At 35.3% G+C, this 25,181-nt stretch overlaps 1 protein-coding gene across 3 annotated transcripts in view; it reads left to right on the top strand.

The window, feature by feature from the left end:
- Window positions 1-25,181, top strand: part of FZD3 (frizzled class receptor 3) — a 95,461-nt gene that overhangs the window by 55,606 nt on the left and 14,674 nt on the right. For all 3 annotated transcript variants that reach the window (XM_049632371.1, XM_049632372.1, XM_049632374.1), the window contains one exon: window positions 22,187-22,335. In XM_049632371.1, coding sequence (XP_049488328.1) covers window positions 22,187-22,335 — 149 coding nt within the window. The remainder of the gene's footprint in view (window positions 1-22,186; window positions 22,336-25,181) is intronic.

Genomic DNA, 25,181 nt, shown 5'->3' with positions numbered 1-25,181 from the left:
TTTATCACCAAGAGACTTGTACTAAAGGCATTTCTAAAGGTTGTATTTCAAGAAGAATGAAATGATCTCTGAGGGATAGGAGATGAAAGAATGACAAGGAAATAAAATTGGATATTAAGCAAAGCAAATACAGTTTCTGTAAAATACTAGTAGCTGCATAACTTGGGGTTTTAAAATACATACCTAAAATCCAGTAGAAAAAAAAGTACAAAAAATGTATATAGACCATCATTGGGTTAATGCTTCAATCAGTGAGTTGCATCAGAAATCAATTATTATTCCAGAATCCCTGATTAAATGCCCTTCTCTCTTTACCCTTTTTTGCTTTCTCTCCTGCCCCCTCTCCCATTGGCCACTTGTTCTTCAGAGGTTTGGGGTTTTTTTTCCTGATTGTTTTTTAACTTTTTGAATAGGTGCTGTGTTAGAATGATTAATAATAGTAAAAATGTATAGTTAAAAGCATTATTCCTACTTTTATTCCTCATATTCTCAATTTTCACCCCGTGTCCATAGCTTCTTGTATTTATATACAGAATTTTTTTTTCCTCTGAGACTGTCTTGAGAAAGACATAATATACTTAAAAGAGCTCAGCACACAGTAAGAAGTCACTAAATTTAATTCCCTTCATTCCTTAACCATTTTTTTTTTTTAATTTTTTTTTCAACGTTTTTTATTTATTTTTGGGACAGAGAGAGACAGAGCATGAACGGGGGAGGGGCAGAGAGAGAGGGAGACACAGAATCGGAAACAGGCTCCAGGCTCCGAGCCATCAGCCCAGAGCCTGACGCGGGGCTCGAACTCACGGACCGCGAGATCGTGACCTGGCTGAAGTCGGACGCCCAACCGACTGCGCCACCCAGGCGCCCCAACCATTTTTGACCTTAAGATCCAGAAAGCATAATTAACCATGTATTTTGATGCTAGGTGTCATAACTTTTGCTTTATACCTGTAAACATAAATTAGAACCATAAAACCACATTTCATGCATGTCTTAATGAAAATTTCAAAGAGCTTTCCTAGCATTGGCCTAATTGAAAGGAAAACTATTTTTTAAAGTGAATGTGATTAATAGAAACTCATGCTTTCTGGAAAGTGATTCAGGTGTTTCAGAATATATTCATGAAATTGGAAAGTTTGTGCCTATTTATTCCAAATGGAAATTGTTTTTATCATTTTAAGTATTAAAATGTAAGATCAGGTTTTTTTAATTGAGGTATAATTGACATTAGGGTGTACAACATAATGATTCAATGTTTGTATGTACTGTGAAATGATCACCACAATAAGTCTAGTTTAAACATTTATTACCATACATAATTATAACAATTTTTTCTTAGGAAAATTTTTAAGATTTACTCTTAGTAGCTTCCAAATATGTGATACTGTAGCATTAACTTTAGTCACCATGCTATATATTACATCCCTATGACTTATTTTAAAACTGGAAGTTTGTATCTTTTGACCCCCTTCACTCATTTCTTAACTACCAATCTGTTTTACCAATTTGTATCTGTGAGCTTGGTTTTGTTTCTTGGATTCCACATATAAGTGAGATCATATGGCATTTGTCTTCCTCTGTTTGACTTATTTAGCATGATGCTGTAAAGATCCAATCATACTGCCACAAACGGCAAAAGTTCATCCTTTTGTATGGCTGGCTAAGATTTTGTGTGTGTGTGTGTGTGTGTGTACACCACATTTTCTTTATCACTTCATCTGTCAGTGGACACAGGTTGTTTGTGTATGTTGATATTGTAAATAATGCTGCAGTGAACACAGGGGTGCATAGATCTTTTCAAGTTAGTGTTTTCATGTTCTTTTGAGAAATACCCAGAAGTGGAATTGCTGGATCATATGGTAGTTCTATTTTTAAGTTTTTGAGGAACCTCTACACTGTTTTCCATAGTGCCTGCACCATAGGGAACAAGGGTTCCCTTTTCTCCACATCCTTGCTGACGCATTCTTGCCTTTTTGATAATAGTCCTATCAGGTGTGAGGTGATGTTGTGGTTTTGATTTGCATTTCCCTGATAATTAGCCATGTTGAACATCTTTTCATGTACATGTCTGCCGTGTCTTCAGAGAGCTGTCTATTCAGATCTTCTGCCCATTTTTAAATTGGATTGAATATTGTTTTGCTTTGAAGTTGTATGAGTTATTTATGTATTTTGGATATTGATCCCTTATCAACTATATGATTTGCAAATATTTTCTTCCATACAGTGGGTTGTATGGAAGCATCCTTTTGTTGATGCTTTCCTTTGCTCTGCAGAAACTTGTTAGTTGATGTAGTGCAACTTGTTTAGTTTTGCTTTTGTTACTTTTGCCTTTGTTGTCATATCCCAAAATTTATTGCCAAGACCAAGTCACGGAGCTTACTGCTTGTGTTTTCTTCTAGGAGTTTAATGGTGTCAGATCTTACATTCAAGTCTTTAATCTATTTTGAGTCCTTTTCTGTGTATGGATTAAAACTGTCTAGTTTTCCTGACACTGTTTATTAAAGAGACTATCCTTTCCCCATTGTATATTCTTAACTCCTTTGTTGTAAATTAACTGACCATATATGTATGCATGCGTTTACTTCTGGGCTCTCTGTTCTGTTGATCTGCGTGTCTGTTTTTATGCCAATACCATACTGGTTTGATTGCTATAGCTTTGTAATATAGTTTGAAATCAGGGAGCGTGATGTCTCCATCTTTGTTCTCCTTTCTTAAGGTTGCTTTGGCTATTTTGTGTTTTGTGGTTCCAAACAAATTTTAGGATTATTTGTTCTATTTCTGTGAAAATGCCATTGGAATTTTGGTAGGGATTGCATTTAATCTGTAGATTTTCTTAGGCAATAATGGACATTTCAACCATATTAATTTTTCTAATTCATGAGCACAAATTACCTTTCCATTTATTTGTCTTGCATTTCTTTCATTAATGTCTTGTTTTATTAATCTATAAATCATGAGATTGCAGAGCAATTTTGAGGAGTTTCAAATAACTCATTTCTGAACATGGTCTATCCCCTAAATAGTTTTTGCAAGGCTGAGGAAGTTGATCTGTTGTAGTAATAATGCTTGGCAAAATCTAAACCATGTTTCTGTTACATTATTTTATACTTAATGACATACTAATTTAGTTTCTTCAGTTAATATTTTGGAAGAGAGAATGGAACTTTTCAGAACGATTTACCCTTTATTTGTTGGGGGGAAAACTAGTTTATTTTTTTAATCTAAAAAAGAAAGATTATGCTTTTCACAAGATGAATGGTCATCATCATATTGTGAATGAACATGAGAATTCTTTATGTGCATCAAGATCAAGTGTAAATTCTACAATGTTTTTAATTATTTGCTTCCCAGTTATTGCATACATATTGTAAAGTATATGTATATAGTATACTTTCCATTTTCTAGTTATTTCTAATTTGTAAGACTAAAGTGACATCACAGTGATTATTTTTTATCTCAGGTATAATTTGGATGAAAATTCAAGATGTTGTGCTTTATTAATCAAGTGTAACTTCTGAAGAAGAGATTTTCTTTTTCATAATGCTATCAAAGCAAAGGTAGACTGGAATGAGATAACTGAATTATTTTTGCTTTAATTTTAAGTTATTGGATAAATTTGGGCTTTAAGCCTTAACCTCATTTGTGGGTTTTTATGAAGTTAATTAAATAATAGGCACAATATATCAAGATGTCATGATAAATTTTTGAGGTAATAATACTCTGTGGTTACCTTTCTGAGCATTTACTAGTTAATTCCTTCCTAATCAGCTTACTGTATTTATTTTCACAGGGTTAGAAATAAGTCAATAGGCCAAAGATTGGAAAAGATAAACTTGGAAAGTAAAAGGAAGATGCATAGATACAGATCTAATGAAAGAAGTGAATTACTAATTAGCTCTCTACTTATCCTACATAGTACTGCTTTGGTGCCTAGGTGGCTCAGTCTGTTAAGCTTCCGACTCTTGATTTCAGCTCAGATCTTGATCTCACGGTTTGTGGGATTGAGCCCCGTGTCCGGCTCTGTACTGACAGTGTGGAGCCTGCTTAGAATTCTCTCTCCTCTCTCTACCCCTCCCTTGCTTGTGTTCATTCTCTCTCTCGCAAAATAAATGAACATTTAAAAATAAATAAATAAATTTTAGAACTATTGCCACCCCGAGAGGAACAAAGTATTGTAATTACAGGATCCTTGACTTCCTTTTTGTCTTTTCTTTTTAAAAGTTGTTTTAAATGTTTCTGACATACAGAGATATATGAAGAGTAAACATGAGATACCAATAGATTTGTCAACCACTTAATAAATAAAACACTACCAAAACCTCAGATCTCCCTCCCTGATTGAAACTCTCTTCTAAACTGTCATTATTTAGAACTTGGTGTTTTTGTATGTTTACTTAGATATTTACTTACATGTATTTTTTCCTAAATTATATATAGTATTTATTTTATAACGTTATAGTGTCAAAACTATGCATTTTTTACAGCTTGCTTTTGTCATACATTGTGTTTGTGAGATGCGGTAATATATAAGGGTTTATTTGCTTTTTCTGCTGTTCAGTATTCTGTTGTATGACTATATCACGTTTGTTTATTTTACTCTGGATATTCAGGTGGTACCTTTTTTTCCTCTATTATAAATAATGCTGCTATGAATATTCTTGTGTATCCATTTGAGCTTCTCTAGAATATATACCTAAAAATGTAATTGTTGGGTCATAAAATCTGTGATTCTTCAGCTTTACTAAGATGTTGCCAAATTGCTTTCCAAAATGTTTTAACCAATTTAAAGGGTTTTTTTTTTTTTAATGTTCATTTATTTTTGAGAGAGAGAGACAGAACAGAGCATGAGTTGGGGGTGGGGGGACAGAGAGAGAGAGACACAGAATCTGAAGCAGGCTACAGGCTTTGAGCTGTCAGCACACAGCCTGACGTGGGGCTCGAACCCACGAACTGTGAGATCATGACCTGAGCTGAAGTTGGGTGCTTAACTGACTGAGCTACCCAGGTGCCCCTGGTTTAACCAGTTTAGACACCCCCCCCATATGAAAGTACAGAAAGTTTTCATTATTTTACATCCTCATCATCATTTGGTGTCATCAGACCTTTTAATTTTGAGCAATCTTATTGTAGTCATTGCTATTTTAATTTGTATTTCCCTAATTTGAGAATTCCTCAAATTCTTTAATTTGTATTGCTAGTAAGATTGAACTTCTTATGTTCATTAACTGTTTAGGTTTTGTCTTCTGTGAATTGCTTTTTTTTATACACACACACACAAATATGCACACATATATTCTGGATTACAATTCTTTGTCAGTTTATACATTACAGATACCATCTAGCTTGGCTTTTTACTTTTTTAATGGTGTCCTTTGTTGAACTGAAGTTTAAAATTTTAATGTAGATATCCATTTTTTCTTTGTTGTTTTTTTTTAAATGTATTTTAAGAAATCTCTACCTGAAGGTCATAAAAAATATTCATCTGGGGTCACCTGGGTGGCTCAGTCAGTTAAGTGTCCAACTTCGGCTCAGGTCATGATCTCACCATTCGTGAGTTCAAGCCCTGCGTTGGGCTCTATGCTGACAGCTCAGAGCCTAGAGCCTGCTTCAGATTTTGTGTCTCCCTCTCTCTCTCTGCCCCTTCCCTGCTCATGCTCTGTCTCTCTCTCTCACAAAAATAAATAAACATGAAAAAAAATTTTAAATAAAAGAAATATTCATTTGTGTTTTTGTCTAGCAGTTTTAAAGTTTTGCTTTCCAGATTTATGATTTTTAAACTATAGAATTTATTTTTATATCTGGTGTGCAGGGGAAATACTATTTTTTAAGTATATAGATATCCAATTAGTGCTATTTATTTAGTCCATCTTTTATCTACTGATCTGTAGTGCTGCCTCTGTCATATGTTAAGTTACATGTGTGAAACTTATTTCACTATTCCATGGTTTGTTTTCTGTCCTTTATTTTCTATCATTGTCTTAATTACCATAGCATTACCATAAGTCTTTATATCTGATGGGGCAAGTAGGTGACTTTTCAAAGCAGAATGAAAGGCAGATAGAGCAATGTAGTGTATAAGTGCACAAAATTTGGAATCAGAAGACCTGTATTCTAAAACTGTTGTCACTTATCAACATGATAGATTCTGCATGAGCCTGATCAATAGTTTATTTTTATGTGGGCTTTAGGGGACCACAGGCTTAATGTAAGTCAACATTTGTAATGGATCTTTTTAAAAATGAAAGCAAAACAGGCAGAAAATAACATAAAAGAAGGTTATATAAGATGACATTAAATAAATAAAATGAAAGCAAACCTAATGCAATATGTGTTTCCATTAGTATAGATTCCACTTGATAGGGAAAGTGGCCAAAGACTCTGCAACCTGATTCAAATCCAAAGTCTCAAAAACAATAATTGAATTTAGGTCACCACAACAGCCAAAAATACACCCTTGGTGGTTTTCTTTCTTTGTGAGGTTGTTTTCTCCCATAACATAATTTTTTCTATATAATTAAAAAGAACTTAAGTTCAGGGGTCTTTGGTGGATTATGGTTCTAATTTTGAAAAAAACAAAATATGGAAAAATATTTTTCATATTATGGTTGAATAATACCATATTGCAACTTTCTATTGGTTGAAATTAGAGTGGTGGTAGAGGAGATCAGTTATTCAGAAGAGAGTGAATGTAGGCTTTTCACAGCTAGCCAGGCTGTTGTAGAAAAATTATAGTAATCAAGATACAGGGCTTAGAGTAGATGCTGATTGTCTACCTTCTCTTCCTGGGATTCTCCTTTAGTTCCCAGTAAATAGACCAAAGAAATATGTCAGGTCAGTTTTTTGCATTATTAAGTTGATTTATTTTAGCATCAGTAGGAATATAGCATTTTATTATTTTTTTAACTTTTTAAAACTTACTCACTTTTTATATTTGGAGAGAGCATGTACATATGGGAGAGGGGCAGAGAGAGAGTGAATCCCAAGCAGGCTCCACACTCAGCATGGAGCCTGATGTGGGGCTTGATCCCATGATCCTGGGATCATGACCTGAGCCAAAATCAAGCCACCCAGTCGTCCCAGGAATATAGTGTTTTAAAAGGACAGTTATAAATGAGACAGTAAAGTTTCTTGTTTGTCCATTCTTATTATACCAGGAACTGAGGTATTTGGTGGGTTTTTTCCTCAAAAAAAAAAAAAAACATCTGTAAGCATTCAGCTCAATATAGGGCTGTTTTAAAATAAAAACTGAACATTGTATTCCTTTTCCTTTATTATTTTTTTTAATGTTTATTTTTGAGAGAGAGTGTGAGTGCGAGATGGGCAGAGTGAGAGGGAGACAGAATCCGAAGCAGGCTCCAGGCTCTGAGCTGTCAGCACAGAGCCCAAAGCAGGGTTCAAACTCATTAGCCTGGCTGTGAGATCATGACCTGAGCCAAAGTTGAAAGCTTAACCTACTGTGCCACCCAGGTGCCCCCCTTTTCCTTTATTTAAATATTTTTCTTTAGTGAGTTTTGCCTTTCTAGCTACTACAGATCCTGTTTTACATGCTAACTGCCTGAATTTTTTGTGTGTTTTACAGCTAGATAATAATGCATTTTCTTTTCTCTTTTTCCTTGTGTATAAGGGAAAATTCCTTTCCTTACAGCAATAGGTTGGCCATTCTTTTGCAGAGTCTTGGCCCTCTGGCTCCAGCACTCTTTGCATACGGCACGTTCACAAAGGTTATTTCTTGAGTTGCTTTGTATTCTGAACATGGGCAGGTGCTGATTTGTCATCCCTGGAATTTTGGTTTTAACCAGAATCTTATAATACAAAATATTCCATGTTATATCCCTCTGTCCTTCAGTTCCTCACTGTATTGCCTTGCCTGATTGAAGATTTTGGTTGTTGCTGTTTTTACTGATTTGTTGTTGACTTCACTGCTTTTTGTTTTTAGCACTTCTTCCCTTTAATTCAAGCATTTCTGTTATGTGGACAGTATTTCTGATTCATAAAAGGCAGTACAATGCAGTTTAAAACACTAAAGAAGTTAGAAGACATGGTTTCTCACTTAGGATATCTTTTTTCCTCCCTCCCCTTACCTGGATTGTCTTGTCCAGTCCCATGTTTTAGACTATATAGCCCAACTTCATTTCTGAGTTCCAGACATAAACACACACACACACACACACACACACACACACATTTCCTTTCAGAAATCTACAAGGCATTTGCAACTTAACATGTCTAAAACAGAACTCTTTGTTTTTCTCCTAGAACCTGCTTCCTGTGTCACATCCCCGGTTCTTCCCCCATTTAGTAAATTATGTTATGATTCATGAGTTGCTCTCACCCCAAATTAGGAGCCATTTCGAACCCTCTTTTTCTCACATACCTCATCACACCCAACCCATCAACTTCCGACCACCTTCACTTCTACCTTGGTCCAACGCTATTTGATATTTCAACAGTGGCCTTCCAGTTCATCTTCTTCTATTCTTGTTCCTTTACAATTTGTTTACAATAAGTGACCAGGGTGAACTTTTTAAAACATAAATGAGGGGTGCCTGGGTGACTCAGTCAGTTTAAGTGTCTGACTTCGGCTCAGGTCATGATCTCACAGCTTGTGAGTTTGAGCCCCGCATCGGGCTCTGTGCCTAGAACCTGCTTCCAATTGTGTGCCTCCCTCCTTCTCTGCCCCTCCCCCACTCACACTCTGTCTCTCTCTCCTTCAAAAATAAATAAACATTAAAAAAATAAAACATAAATGAGATCATATTGTGCCTTCAAACAAAACCCTCAAATGACTTCCTGTTACTCTTAAGAAAAAAGTCATCATTTTCTTTATTGCCTGCAGGGCCATTTATAATGTGGTTCCTGCCTTCTCTGACCTACTGCCTACCTTTCTGCTTGCTTGCTCTGCTCTAGACACGCTGGTCTCCTTGTTATTGATCTTGAGAAACAACAGATTTGTTCTCTCAGGATTATTGTCATTGCTATTCCTACTGCTTGAAATACTCTCACTGCAGAGTATATTCCGAATCCCTGTTTAAATACTGTATTCTCGGAGATGCCTTTTCTCACTATTTTGATCTAAAATATGTGGCCCATGCACTTGCACCACCTCCAAAACTTTATCCCCTGCTCTGCTTTAGTTCTGAGTTTTTATTACCACCTGATATCACAGGATTTCTTTATTTCCTTGTTAATTGACAGCACTCCACCCTCACCCTGCCCCCACCTCTCCCTAGAATGTAAGCTCAGTGGAGCAGAGAATTTTCTGACTCATTTACTGTTAAATCTCTTGTACCAGGATATAGTAGGCACTCAGTACTTGAGTGACTGAAATAATTAGCTATATGACCTTGAGCAAATCAGTCTACCTCCCTACTTTGATTCCACACATATAAAACGAAGGAATTTGACTGGATAAGATCTCTGAAGAAGAGTATTTTAGACTGCAGATGACCAGTCATCTGGAATTGAAGGCAACCTCAAAGTCATTAAGTTAAAGCCTGCAATTTTTTAAAAATGGTTTTATCAAGGTCACATTGCTCAGGCCAGTGCTGTTTTCACATTACATAATAGCTCTGCTTCTGTACTCAAATCTGATTAGATCTCCCTCCATACCTTAATTACAGTTTTGACTAGTTTTAATTTTTAGGTTCTTGACCTTCTTCCTATTTATTATGTGAGCCCTGTCTTTACATTTACAAATAATTGTTTTTCTTCAGTTATTCTTTTCTCACCATTCACTGAATATAAGCTGATATGATTTGAAGCATGCTTCTGAATGGTCTCATTCTTCCCCTTATCTTCCTCCACTTTTATAGGAACTTTCTCTTTTGTGAGTCAAAAGTATATAGTTATGGTTAAAATATATGTGTTAACTACTATGATAGATTTTTAAATCATGGAAAATAACTTTTGGAGCAAAATTAGACCTAGTAAAAATTAGAGACTAGTCTCTAATTCCCCTAGAAAAATTTTCAAGAATAGTAGGATTACAGGGGTGCCTGGGTGTCTCAGTCAGTTAAGCATCCAACTCTTGATTTCGACTCAGGTCACGATCATACTAACCTTGAGATCAAGCCCCACCTTGGGCTGTGTGCTGACAATGCAAGCTTGCTTTGGATTCTCTCTCTCCTCTCTCTGGTGCTCCCCTGCTCACTCGCTTGCTCTCTCAAAATAAATTTAAAAAAACAACAACATTAAAAACAAAAAGATTAGGGGCGCCTGGGTGGCTCAATCAGTTAAACATCTCATTTGGGTTCAGGTCATGATCTCACAGTTTGTGAACTTGAGCCCCACATTAGGGGCTGCACTGTCAGTGCAGAGCCTGCTTGGGATTCTCTCTCTGCCTCCCTCTCTGCCTGTTCCCTGCTTGTGCTTGCTCTGTCTGTCTGTCTCTCTCTCAAAATAAATACATAAAGTTAAAAAAAAAAGATTAATAGGGCTACAGGTTATTAGGATAAACCTTAGAATTTACCTAGTCTAATCCCTCAATTTTCACATGGGGAAATTTAACTGTATATAATAGCATTGGAAACACTGGAATAAACAAAGATAAATGGTTGTTTACTTCAGGACTTCTCAGAGCCTTTAATATATGAATATGCATGTGAATATCCAAGGAGGAATTATAATAATATCCAATTGTATTTTACCACAGAATATCTTACTATGGATTATCTTTTAGTATCTTCTGGGACAGTAGTACCCATGTACCACATGTTTGAGCATTTATTAGATGTCAAGTGCAGTTCTAAGTACTTTACATGTTTCAACTCATTTTACATACTGTCTGTATTCGTTTGTTCTTATTATTATGTGAAGATCTGTGTTCAAGAAATAATGTGCCATAGTAGAGAATATAAGGAAGTCACAAGATGTGTGTGTGTGTGTGTGTGCGCGCGTGTGTGTGTGTGTGTAAATGCTGAATATAAGTCCTGGGCATTGATTCATTTACAGCTCATCATCAAGTGTTCTATTTAGGTGATCATTGGTCTCTTTATATAACTTACTTTAGATACTTATGATATTCACTATACGCTTTATTAAATACGAATATAACTTGGTATTTTCTTAGAGCAATTCATTTGTAGAACATTTACTGGTATCTACCATAATCTAGATTTACACTGTATCTCATGAGCTTTTAACATTCCATTAATACGAGAGAAATTCTCGTGGTTAATATGTTTTGTAAATGTTGATTATATACATATGGTTTTCTCCACTTAAAAAAATTCCAGAATATTAGGAAAATATTGTAAAACATGCTAGGAAGAAAAACACACCTCCCCATCAGTATAACCAGTATTTGCATTTTTCTTTATATTTTTCTAACATTTAAAAAAATAATGTTTATTTATTGAGAAAGAGAGAGAGCAGAGAGAAAGACGCAGAATTCAAAGCAGGCTCCAGGTTCTGAGCTGTCAGAGGCACCTGGGTGGCTCAGTCAGTTAAGCCTCTGACGCTACCATTTTTTTAAAGATTTTATTTTTAATCTCTACACCCAATGTGAGGCTTGAACTTACAACCCTGAGATCAAGAGTCACATGCTCTACTGACTGAGCCAAGCTGGCACCCCTTTCTAACATTTTGGTAGCTACTGTAGAAATATATACTCTGTTGCCTCCAGCCAGTGAATCACACTTTTTGCTCTTGTCTACGTAGTTCTTTTGCTTGAATCGGGCTGGCTTTGTGACTTGTTTTTGATTAGTGGAATGCAGCAAAAGTGATTCTGTGTGACCTTGAGGCTAAGTCATAAGAAGCCTTGCCATTTTTTCCAGGTTTTCTTGAAATGCTTCCTGTGAGAGGAACAAACCTCTAGTAAGAAGTCAGCCTGCTCTGAAACCACAAAATGTGTGGAACTCCAAACTAGTCATAAGCTTATATGGTGAGGCTGCATGAAGGGAGGAAGAGGAGAGCAGGGAAAGGTCCCAGCCAGCCTCCCACCTTTCCCAGCAATCCTAACTGATATTCTACATGTTTGAGTGAAGAAACCATCTTATATGTATATCCATCTCAGTATTACGTTCAGATAGATGATGCAGTTAAATGACAAATGGGGCTGGAATTAACTGCAACTATGCAAGAAACCCAAGTGAGAGTCACCCAACTGAGCCCAGTCAACTCACAGAACTGTCAGAGATAATAAGTACCTGTTTCAAGCTATTAAGTTTTGGTGTCTACACAAGAGTAGATAGCTAGAACAGTGCATAGTGATATGTAACAAAACACTAAAAAGTCATATTCGATATGTATGTAATATGTTACAGATATTATATGTAATTTTTAAATATAAATGGGAGGCCTGGGTGGCCCAGTGGTTGAGCGTCCAACTCTTGATTTCAGCTCATGTCCTGATCCCACAGGTTGTGAGTTTGAGTCCCATGTCGGGGCTGTTCACTGACAGCACAGAGCCTGCTTGGGATTCTCCCTCTCTCTCTGCCCCTCCTTCGCTTGCACGCTCTCTCTCAAAAAAAAAAAAAAAAAATAAATAAATATAAATATCATATTTGATACATTAGTCTACACCTGGTAGTGTACTAGAGGTTGCTCACACAGGCTCACAAGAGGCAGTTGTGTGCCTTTCTTCATGACTCCATAGTAAGTGAGTAGCTTGAAAGTGGCATGGTTGGTGTATTTACACTACAGACTTTGTAGATGCTACAAAACAGAGCTTACCTCCATCCAGAAAGCCAGTTGTTAAACATTTATAAGCATACCACTGTATCTTCCTTTTTTCACTTTACTTACGTTATCATTGTTGAATGGCTACTTATTTGGTTATTTTTTCTAGATACCTAACTAGAATGTATCTTTATTTAAACAATTTCCTATTATTGGTCTACTGTTCCTTTAGCGTGTATTTCTTGAAACAGAATTTGTCACTTAAAAGGTATACACATTACAATTTTTAGTAAGTACTGTGAGATTGTCTATCAGAAATATTATACTCATTTATATACTGCTCTTCCATGGAGATATTTCCTCATACCACACCCAACTCTTAGTTTTATATTTGGAATGCTCAGACTTAAAAAAATAAAGTTCTCTACTTTTATTCTTAAAAAATGTTTAATAGAGGGGCGCCTGGGTGGCTCAGTCAGTTAAGCGGCCGACTTCGGCTCAGGTCACCATCTCACGGTCCGTGAGTTCAAGCCCCGCGTCGGGCTCTGTGCTGACAGCTCAGAGCCTGGAGCCTGTTTCAGATTCTGTGTCTCCCTCTCTCTCTGCCCCTCCCCTGTTCATGCTCTGTCTCTCTCTGTCTCAAAAATAAATAAACGTTAAAAAAAAAATTAAAAAAAAATGTTTAATAGATATTCACACAGTTAAAAACCCAAAATTTATATGAGTATATGGGAAAAAAAAATCTCCCATTTATGCCTGTGTCTCCCAGCTACCCAGTGCCCTTCCCAAGGTAACTTGAATATTACAATGAATTTTTATATCCTTTCAGAGATGCTTATGCATGTACAAGCAGGTATATTCCTTTTTCTTTGTTCACTCAAATGGTAGGTACTATTCACATTTAACTATATATCTTGGAGACTAATACCTGAAGAGAAAAGGCTTCCTCAATATTTTTTATGACCTCATAATATGCCATTCACTGGATAAACACATTGTTTCTAATATTTTACTATTGCAAACAGTTTTTATATATCATTTCACATAAATGTGAATAAATCTGTACATAAATTTTTAAAAGAATTGCTTGATCAAGAGTATAATTTTTTAGATACAGTTGACATATGATATTATATTAGCTTCATAAAGTATATAATTTTGGTAAATATTACCAAATTGTCTTTTATAGAAGTGGTATGGATTTATATTCCTATCTCCAATATATGAGAGTATATTTCTCCACACATTTGCAAATGCAACATACTATCAGACTTGGATCTTAACCTATCTGATAGATTAAAAATGTAGAATTGTCATGTAATTTTAATTTTTTTAAACTGTGAGCCTAAGCTCGTATATTTGTATTTCATTTTTTATAAACTATCCATATCTTTTGCTAATTTTCCTTAAGTAGTAGACTTTTATCTATTTATAAAACTTATTTATTAATAAAATTAGTCCCCTTATCTGCCATACATTTGTAACAATTTTATACCAGCTTTTTTATTGTCTTTTGGCTTTATGGAAGTTATAGCCATGCAGAAATGTTGGGGTTTTATGAAGTCAGATTTATCTGTCTTCACTTTTATGGCTTGTAGATTTTGTGTTATAACTAGAAAGTCATTCTCCATCCTGAGAATTTAAAAGCTTTCATCTTGAACTTTGTGGTTTCTTTTTGGTTGTTTACTTTTTTTTTACATTTGAATTTTGATCTACTAGGAATTTATCCTGGTATGAGATATGGTGTGGCTTCAGTGCTATTTTTTTCCAAATACCTAACTAGAATCCACTTACTGAATAATTCATCTTTTCCAGATGACTTGAAATATCACATGTAATAAATAGTAAAACTATGCTTCCAGTATACACAATTATATTATAGCTCAATTCTACTTATTTCTTATTTATTTATTTATTTTTAATGTTTATTTTTTGAGAGAGAGAATGCAAGTGGGGTAGGGGCAGAGAGAGGGAGACACAGAATCTGAAGCAGGCACCAGGCTCTGAGCTGTCAGCACAGAGCCTGATGTGGGGCTCGAACCCACAAATTGCTAGATCATGACCTGAGCTAAAGTCAGATGCTTAACTAACTGAGCCACTCAGGGGCCCCTACATATTTCTTTTCTCTTTCAGTTTAGACTTGTGTGTTCTTCTATATGAACTTTAGAATCATCCTGTTTAATTCCCAGGTAACTCTGTTGGTATTTTTATTAGACTTGTGTTAAATTTAATGGCGAAATCAAGGAGAATTTGCATTTTTATAATAGTGATTGTTTCTAGCAAAGAACATGTTTTAAGAGGAGTATATTTTAAAGTTCTTCCAATATATCACTCATTTTTCTTATTAAATTTATTCCTTCCTAGTTGTTTAGCTTTTTTTTTTTTTTTAAACTGTGTTTGTACTTGTTTGCTAAGGCTGCCATAACAGTATACTATAGACTAGACAGTTTAAACAACAAAAGTTTATTTTCTCACAGTTCTGGAGGCTGGAAGTCCAAGATCAAGGTATCAGCAGGGTTGGTTTCCTCTGAGAACTCTCTCTTTGTTTTGTGGATGATCACCCTCTTACCATTTCCTCACATGGCCTTTTCTAGTAGTCTTTTTTTTTTTTTTTTTAATATGGTCTTTTCTCACATGGTGCATCCTTGGTGTGTAGGTGTCCAAATTTCTTCTTGTAAGGACACCAGTCAGATTTGTTTAGGACCCACCCATATGACCTCATGTAACCTTAATTATCTCTTTAAAGGCTCTATCTCCAAATGAGTCATCTTATGAGGTACTGAGAGTTAAGACTTCAACATATGAATTTTAGGGCCTTTTTTTTGCCTACTAACTGATTGTTATGTATGTATATATGAAAGTGATTTCTGTATTTTACCTTGTACCTTGCCACCTTATGATTTGTAATAATTTTTACCTTTCTCTTAGTTTTTCCAGGTATAAAATTATATTACTTATAAATAATAATTTTATCTCCTTTATAGTTTCTATACTCACAATTTGTTTCTTTGGTTGCAATCTGTTAGAACTGTTGAAACAAGGCTAAGAGTGGTGGTATAGTACATATTCTTCTTGTATTCCTGACGTTAATGAGAATATTTAGTGGCTTCTGGCATTCCCATTAAGCATGATACTTTTAGATTGAGATAGAGTTATTAAAAAAATTTTTTTAACGTTTATTTTATTTTTGAGAGACAAAGAGCAGGAGCAGGACAGGGTCAGAAAGAAAAGGAGACACAGAATCCGAAGCAGGCTCCAGGCTCTGAGCTGTCAGCACAGAGCCCTACGTGGGGCTCAAACTCACAAACTGTGAGATCATGACCTGAGCTGAAGTTGGGTGCTTAACCGACTGAGCCACCCAGGCGCCTCAAGATAGTTATTTTGTTACTTTAAGAACTTATTCATCATCTCCATATTTTATTATAACTTTTTTTTTTTTAATTTTTCTTTTTCAACGTTTTTTTAATTTATTTTTGGGACAGAGAGAGACAGAGCATGAACGGGGGAGGGGCAGAGAGAGAAGGAGACACAGAATCGGAAACAGGCTCCAGGCTCCGAGCCATCAGCCCAGAGCCTGACGCGGGGCTCAAACTCACGGACCGCGAGATCGTGACCTGGCTGAAGTCGGACGCTTAACCGACTGCGCCACCCAGGCGCCCCTATTATAACTTTTTAAAAAACAAAAATGGATGTTCAATTTATCAAATGCCTTTGGCGTACACGAAAATGATTATGTATATTTTTCCTTTGATCCAGTGTGTTGAATTTATAAATTGGTTTCCTATTGAACCATCATTGTATTTTTGTACTTTGTATTTTGGTGATGGCATATTCTTTGAATTTGCTGTTGGATTCTGTTTGCATAAAAATTCATAAATGATACATATAGTTTTATTGTTTTATAGAGTCTGTTGAGTTAGGTACAACTTTATGCTTACTTGTGGAATCAGTTAATATTTTACTATCATCTGTTTCAATTGATTTTCAAGTTTATTTGAATGGAATTGAGCAAAGTAATCTCTTAAAGCTATTTTAGTTTTGTTCTCTTTTTCTTAATGTTTATTTTGAGAGAGAGAGCATGTGCAAGCAGGGGAGAGGCAGAGAGGAAGAGAGAGAATTCCAAGAGAATCCCTCCCCCCAACACAGGTCTCAATCTCGCAAATTACACGAGCTCATGACCTGAGCCAAAAGCAAGAGGTTGATGCCTAACTGACTGAGCCACCCAGGTGCCCCATTTTTGTTCTTAATTGTAGCTGTGTGAATGCAGGCATGTGCATGTGTATTTGCTGTTTTCTTCCCTTTGTTTGTTTCTTCTATTTTTATTAGTTTCTGTTCCTTAGTTTGCTTTATTGATAGATAATATAGTTAACATTCCTAGTTAGTCATTGATCTATTAAGGTGAATACAGTTCTTGTTCTGCAGAAATTTTAAGTTTTTAGTAATCAAAACTGTCAGTCTTTTCCTCTTATGGCTTCTTTCATGTTACTTTTTAATTTTTTTTTTTATTTTTTTAAATATTTATTTTGAGAGAGAGCACGTGAGCAGGGGGAAGGGCAGAGAGAGAGAGAAGAAAGAGTCTGAAGCAGGCATGGAGTCTGTCGTGGCTGCAATCTCACAAATTGTAAGATCATGGCCTGAGCCAAAATCAAGAGTAGGTTGCTTAACTGACTGAGCCACCAGGTGCCCCTTAGTGTTACTGTTTTTTAAATGGCCTTCTGCACCATCATTATAAAAATGTTCTTCATTCTTTTCATACTTTTATGATTTGTTGTAATCCGTCTAGAATTTCCTTTTCTTATATGAAGTGACATCTAAATTATTTTGTTTCCAGACGGATTGCCAACCATCCCAAAATTATTTATTAAACGATATATGATCTTTTCCCCCATTTATTTGAAATACTTTTATTATATACTAAACTTTCAACATTCTATGAAAAATCCTATTGCTCTTTTTGGATTGTACCAAGTTTATAGGATTAATTTGGGGGATAATTGAATTGATATCTTTAAAACATTGCGTGTTTGCATGTAGAAACGTGAACTCTTTCTCTCTGTGTCCTTTGATAGAGTTTTATCATTTTCTTTGTATTTCTTGCTAGGTTTATTTCTAGATATTTTTTTAGTTTTTGTTTGCATTATAAATGAAATTGTTTTCATTATGTTTCTTCTCTGGTTATTGATGGTATATAAGAAAACATTTGATTTTTGTATGATCTTGCCTAACTTAGTTACTGAACCCTTTGATTCTCTTGGATTTTCTGGATAGTCTTTTGTCTCCTTGTTCCCAATATTTACAGTGTTTTTTTGTGTGTGTGTTGCTTCTGGCACGGCATCTTATTGAACTGGCAAGAACTTCTGGAATGGTAGCCTTATTCTTTATAGCACCAAAGGACAAAACTAGGACAGGTGGCCAGAATAGCTGGAAGAGGGGGTGCCTGGGTGGCTCATTCGGTTAAGCGTCTGACTTCGACTCAGGGCATGATCTTGTGGTTTGTGAGTTCAAGCCCCACGTCGAGCTCTGTGCTGACAGCTCAGAGCCTAGAGCCTGTTTCCGATTCTGTGTCTCCCTCTCTCTGTGCCCCTCCCCTGTTCATGCTCTGTCAATAATAAATAAACGTTAAAAAGAATTAAGAAAAAAAAAGAATAGCTAGAAGAAGGAAGTGGGAAGAAGCAAGCTTGTATTTTATCATCAATACCACTGTCTAATTATATTCATACAATAGGTTGAAAGCAAATTAATTTGTTAGGTAAAGAATAAGACTAGATGACTTCTAAGTCTTAATGATAGTTGAGAGTATAAAGAGAGAATTGAGGAGTGACTTTAAGAACTCTTGTATAGACGGTAGTGGGGGAACAAAGGGTAGAAGAACAGGAGTAGGAAGTCAAGAAGAAAGTAATGAAAGTGAGAATGTAATGCCTTATTAGGAGAATAATCATGACTATACAGTGTTCTAGAAGCCAGGGGAGATAAAAGTTTTGTAAAATGTGAGATAGTCATCAATAACTGATGCTACATAGAAGTATTAAGAAAAAGTGAAACAGGGATGTCTGGCTGGCTCAGTTGGTAGACCATGCAACTGATCTTGATCTTGGGGTTGTGAGTTCAAGCGCCACATTGGGTATAGAGATTACTTAAAAATAAAATCTTAAACAACAACAAGCCGTTGTATTTTTTAATGAGGAGGTTATTTGTGATCTGCTTTAGCATCTCCATCTGCTTCTTAATTATAGTTCTTAACTATTCAGTAGTTTCTTTAATTTGTATTTTCATTTAGATTATCAGCTTGATGGAAACATTAATCAAACCTTACATCTGTTTTATAAGTCTCATGGGACTTTGAAAAGAATTATTCTTAGAGTGGTGGATGATCTATAAATATTTGCTGTTTGATTTTTTAGGTAAATCCTAAAGGAATCACACCTTAGTTCTAAGTTACAATTGTAATATAAGTTCTATGTTTTGAGCTTTTACCAGGCTACTATAATAAACATAAACATAAAATCTGAACATAAACATAAAATCACAGTTACAGATAAAACATAACAAAATTTCTAAATGAAATCAATATAAAAGGCAAAATAAACTGATTTATATAATAGAAATGCAAACTGATGACCAGTGATTAAAAACATGGGCCTACTCGACTTCAGGTATGAAGAGGTGATTTGGTGTTCAGTTTCTGGGGAGTATTGAAAAGTATAAGTATCACATGGAAGTCAGAGGACCAGAACTAGGCTCACTGGTTAAAAATAAGAATTGGTGCACCAGTTGGTTAAGTGGACAGCTCTTCATTTCAGCTCAGGTCATGATCTCACGGTTCATGAGATCAAGCCCTATGTTGGGTTCTGCACTGACAATGCAGAGCCTACTTGGGACTCTCTCCCTTTCTCTCTCTGCCTCTTCCCTGCTCACACTGCCTCTCTCTCTTCCTCAAAATAAATAAATAAACATTAAAAAAAAAAAAAAGGAATTGGAAATGGGGCTTCCCTGCTCCTGAAATGAAGTTTGTATAGTGATACCACCTGTCCCCTGAAGCTGTAGTTAATATAAAAATATTATCTATAGATGTGGGAGAGCGCCAGCACAGCCTTAAGACATTCAATATTTAAGCCAAACTGTAATGACTCCATACCTGAATCTCCAGTAACCAATAATACACAACCTGGTTTTTGATGAGGTCCCTGTGGGCACTGGTGAAGACAAACCAAAAGCCATAAGACAGGGTGAGATGAGGGAGAGAAGAAGGGAGAGAGAGAGAAAATTCTTACTCAAGATCTGCAAACTAAAATCCCAAAGTACAATTTTTAAAAAAAGGCCAAACCTAGAAAGCATATAACAAAATCAACAATCAGAAGATGGATTTGCTACCAGATGAAATGAAAGTAGTAAGATAATTTTTTAAAGACTTAAGAATAAGAATGTTTAGGATTCTCCAAAAGATAAACAATATAAACCATTTAAAAGAATAAGAAATTATGATAAGTCAGCAGAAATGAAATAATAATAGACAAATAAGAACCAATTTTAAGACATCTTAGAATTGAATTTATGAAAATTAAATCAGTAGATAGAATGAACCCTAACATAAGACATGGTTGAAGAGGGAATTAGGGAAGAAGAAAGTTATTCTCAAGAGTTCACCCAGAATACAGAATATAGAGAGACATGCAATAGTAAAAAATTATGTAATGTAGTTAAGAACATGAAAAATAAGGATTGAGGAATTTCAGTATACATCTAATGGGAGTTCTAGAAGAAGAGGCCATAAGAATGGCTAAGAAGCAGTAACCAAAGACCTAATGTCTGAAAATTCTCCAGAAATGAAAACTTGGGTCCTTACATTAAAAGTACATTCTGCATACTAAGTAGAAGAAATAAAAATCACAATGAGAAACATTCAGTGCAACTACAAAGTGAAAAGGTTAAAGAAAAACTTAAAAGCTGCCAGAGAGAGGAAATAAATCTCTAAAACATTATCAGTTAACCTTCTCAACAGAAACAATAGAAACTAGAAGACAATGAACTAATGTTTTTAAAATGCTAAGAGAAACTTTACCCATCTATACCACCATTCAAGATTGAGGGCAAAATAAAGACATTTCAGGCAAAGACTAAAATAATTTATCGCTGGCATACCCTATCTGTAAGAATTTCTAAACGTCATCCTTTAGCAAGAAGAAAAGGGAATCCAAAGGTAGGCATAGGGTGTACTTTTTGACAAAAAAGACTATTGTCTTTAGTATAACTAAAGATAATAAAAATAATTATTTTTGTAAAGGTTGCTTTGAATTTCTGGAAAATAATCCATAGTTGGCTAAAGTGTGCTAGGAGTATTCAAAAAGATGAAGGTGCTGATCATTTTAGCTATAATTTTTTTTAATAAAATGAACTATATTTTCTAAATGTATGTGTTTATTGAGTACCTACTATGTGCTGGCACTGGTCTAGATTCTGGGGATAAAACAGTGGAGAAAATAATCTCTTCATGGAGTGTATATTTTAGTGGAAGTAAACTGTATACTGCTTAAAAGAAACAGTATAACCCAAACAGACAGACTTGAATACATTGGTAGACAGGAAAGGATGCACCTGGAAAATCTATTGCTGTGATGAAGTGAAAAGCTGATGTGACAATATTAATCTCAGATAAGATACAGTTTAAGGTGAAGAGCATTAATAAGCAAAATGAGCAACTAGAGCATTATTGAATTTACATAACATCTAACAGAGGCTTGAAAGTGAAAACTGACAGGATTCGAAGAAAACTGATGAGTCCCTGGTTATGTGATCGATTTTGGCATACCTCTATTAAAACAGGTGAACAGAAAATTGAATGTATAGAAAATTTGAACGACAGAACTAATTGATATAGTACACAGAGGAGATTTTGTACCCAACAGAGAGTATGTGCTATTTTCGAGTACACAAGGAATACTTAGAAAAATCGTGTCCTAAATCACAAAGGAAGTCTCCAAAATTTAAGGTAACCAGAATAATATAGACCATGTTCTCTAACCACAATAATTAAAATTGAAACCAACAATAAAAAGAGATTTTTAAAAACTCATATCAATAGAAACTAGAAAATGTACTTACAGATAACTCATAGGTTAAAGAGGAAGCTTGAAAACAGCCAGCAGGTAGGTAGAAGGAAGGGCTATAAAAGATAAGCACAAAAACTAATAAAATGGAGGGGGGGGATTAATACTTCCCTAATTTTATATTGTAATGATCAATGATAGGACTAACAGAATTGGCCAAGAAGAATATAGGTATTATATTTGAGGCTCTATTCCTACTCATGGCTTATTTTCTACATTAATAATCTTTTTCTTTAGAAGATACCATTGTGAGCTAATAAGAAAAATATAGGACTCAAAATACAAAATAGAAACTTAGTTGAAGAGTGTGTATCTTTTACATATAACAAAATTAACTGTAGAACTATGTAAGTGAAAATATCAAATTGTAGAATTACTTTACTGTTGTTTATTTAAAGGATTTATAATGGCCTTTGATAGAAAGTTTTTTCTATATATTTAAGGTATTTTTCTTTCTCTTGTAGGTTACTCAAATGAGTCGTCCAGACCTGATTCTCTTTCTGATGAAATACCTGATGGCTCTCATAGTTGGTATTCCCTCCATTTTTTGGGTTGGAAGCAAAAAGACATGCTTTGAATGGGCCAGTTTTTTTCATGGTCGTAGGAAAAAAGAGTAAGTTGAAATTATCACAGTGTTCACAAACCTCATATTCACATAAAAGTTTTACGTTGCTTATGTTAAAACACTTTGAATTTGGAGGATGTGTTTCGACATGATTATAACCTCAGCTGCTACCACTTAGCACAGTAGCATGTCAAAAGCTAAAAGTTTATTCTGACAACGTAGCCAAGTAGAACCAGACTTGAGGTCTATGCCTTACTAATTCAGAATATTTGAGAGAAAGCCAATCTTATTTTCAAAAATTTAAATTTTAACTAAAATTAACAAATTAATGCTTTTATATATATTATTATTTGATCTTCTCAGTATTCTTGTGAGTGCTGGTATGTATTATTTCTGTGTTACAGATGAGAAAACTGACACAGAGAGGTTAAATGCTTTGGCCAAAATCACAGGTATCAGGTTAGACTTTCCTTTTCAGTTGCCCATTGTTCTTCCAAGTATACCAGAAATGATATAAAGAGATAACATGTTATTCCATTATGATAAAGTATATGTTAAAGCCAAAATAGATGATATTAAATGCATTATAAAATGATAATGAAATACATTAAAGAAATTATTTTAAATCATTGTTGGCCACACTGCATATTAGAATGTCATGGTAAAATATATTTACAGCATCTTTAATCATAAAGCAAAAGGAAAACAAGACTACAGTATTCACAAAGGAACAAATCATTTCAAACTTTTATTCAGTCTAAATCTTACATGTATACTATACCTGAATTATCACAAATTCTAAGTTGAGTCTGTATGGTTATGATTTTACCTAAACTAAGGTCCATGGAAAATGGGTTTTGGGAGAAGGTTTGTGAAGCTCTTAAGGTTATATTTAAAATGTTGTGCCTTGGGGTGCCTGTGTGGCTCAGTCGGTTGAGCATCAACTTTGGCTCAGGTCATGATCTCATAGCTCGTGTGTTCAAGCCCTGAGTTGGGCTCTGTGCTGACAGCTCAGAGCCTGGGGCCTGCTTTGGATTCTGTGTCTCCCTCTCTCTCTCTGCCCCTCCCCAACTCACACTCTGTCTCTCTCAAAATAAATAAACACTAAAAAAAATTTTTTTAATGTTGTGCCATACATGGGTTAATGTACTTTTCCCATACAACTTAAAATGCCTCATTAACAAAATCTGTATTTTCTTAAGTACAGTAATTAGGCGTTACTATTACACAGATTAGATTGAGATAAAAATGCACAGTTTTAAAATGTACATTTCTGGGGCGCCTGGGTGGCACAGTCGGTTAAGCGTCCGACTTCAGCCAGGTCACGATCTCGCGGTCCGTGAGTTTGAGCCCCGCGTCAGGCTCTGGGCTGATGGCTCGGAGCCTGGAGCCTGTTTCCGCTTCTGTGTCTCCCTCTCTCTCTGCCCCTCCCCCGTTCATGCTCTGTCTCTCTCTGTCCCAAAAATAAATAAAAAACGTTGGGAAAAAAAAAATTTTAAATGTACATTTCTTATTACTATATCTGAGACTGCTACTAGTGATATCAGATAATGCATTTCTCCTTTAAGTAACAGTTTCACAGAGCAGAGAAGGAAAGAAGGGGAAAGAGTTATTCAACAATAACAACAAAAACCTATTTCCTGGGCATTCATTTTTTTAAGAAAGTCTTTATAGAATGCTTACTATGTGCCATGAATTATGTTGCAACACCAGGGATGCAGCAGCAAACAAATAGGCTGAGTCCCTGCTTTCATGGAATATCTGTCCCTATGGGATTTACTGTGACTTATGTGTATATTCTTTGAAATTTTTAAATATATTTTAATCACACTAAGAGATAATACTGAGGAAAGGTCTTGTATTAAACATTTCTGGTCACCTCTGGACCTTATACAAACAGTTCTGTAATAGGGTTATATTAGAAAGTCTAGGTAGAACTAAACCCAAGCTACTCTTATGGAGAATTATCTTAATTATTTGGGGGATCCTGGTTGGGCCAGAATCATTTTGAAACTGGTTAGAACTCCCAAGACCCTTCTATTTGGTTTTCTGTGACCATGGATCCCCACCTAACAAAGCCATTGTAATCCTCCAAGCCAGGACCGTGCCCTGGGCTAGAGGGCAGCTCCTTATGCTGGAGCTCAAGGGTATGAGCATCCCATAGCTATTTCTAACATGTGTCTTCTACTTTAGCCTTGAGAAATAACTGTAGAGTAATCGTAATAATGGTTACCAATTAATTGAGCACATTTAGTATTCTAAGCACTGTTCTAAACATTGTATATATTATTAAACCATTTAATCCTTCAAAAAGCCTTGTAAGAAAGATCATCATTTTACAAATAAGGAAACTGAGGCATGGATTCAGGGTTTCATAGTGAATGCTAGAATTGAGATTCAGAACCAAGCATTCTGACTCTTGGCTCTAGTCTTTGCTCTCAACCTCTTTGTTATGTACTGTGCTACAAAGAGACTAGTTTCTAAAATTGTGCTAATCAAATTAGTGTTTTCCCTCTAAGTAAAGCCACACTTAAGGTTGTGCTTATACTAGTAATGCTGACACTGATTGAAATATTTTTAGAAATCTTCTTTTGGAATTATCTGGATCATATCACCTAATTTCTCTGTAAAATGAGGGGACAAACCTTTACCATTTCAAGGTGGATTAAATTTTTGGCATAACCAGATGTCAGTTTGAACCAAGTTTTAAAAATAAGTTTAGAAAATAAAGTCAGCAATCAAGACTGACTTGGGATTTATGAATATATGAGTAGGGCCTCTGATGAAGGAGAAACAAATACTGTTTGTTTTTTTCAGCTATCTTTGACTTGTTCTTTCTTCTATCCAGTTTTTGACACTTTGTTTCCAGGGTGTGTGTGTGTGTGTGTGTGTGT

Source organism: Panthera uncia, chromosome B1 (genome assembly GCF_023721935.1).
Source record: "Panthera uncia isolate 11264 chromosome B1, Puncia_PCG_1.0, whole genome shotgun sequence".
Lineage (NCBI taxonomy): Eukaryota > Metazoa > Chordata > Mammalia > Carnivora > Felidae > Panthera > Panthera uncia.
This window is presented reverse-complemented; position numbering and strand designations above follow the sequence as displayed.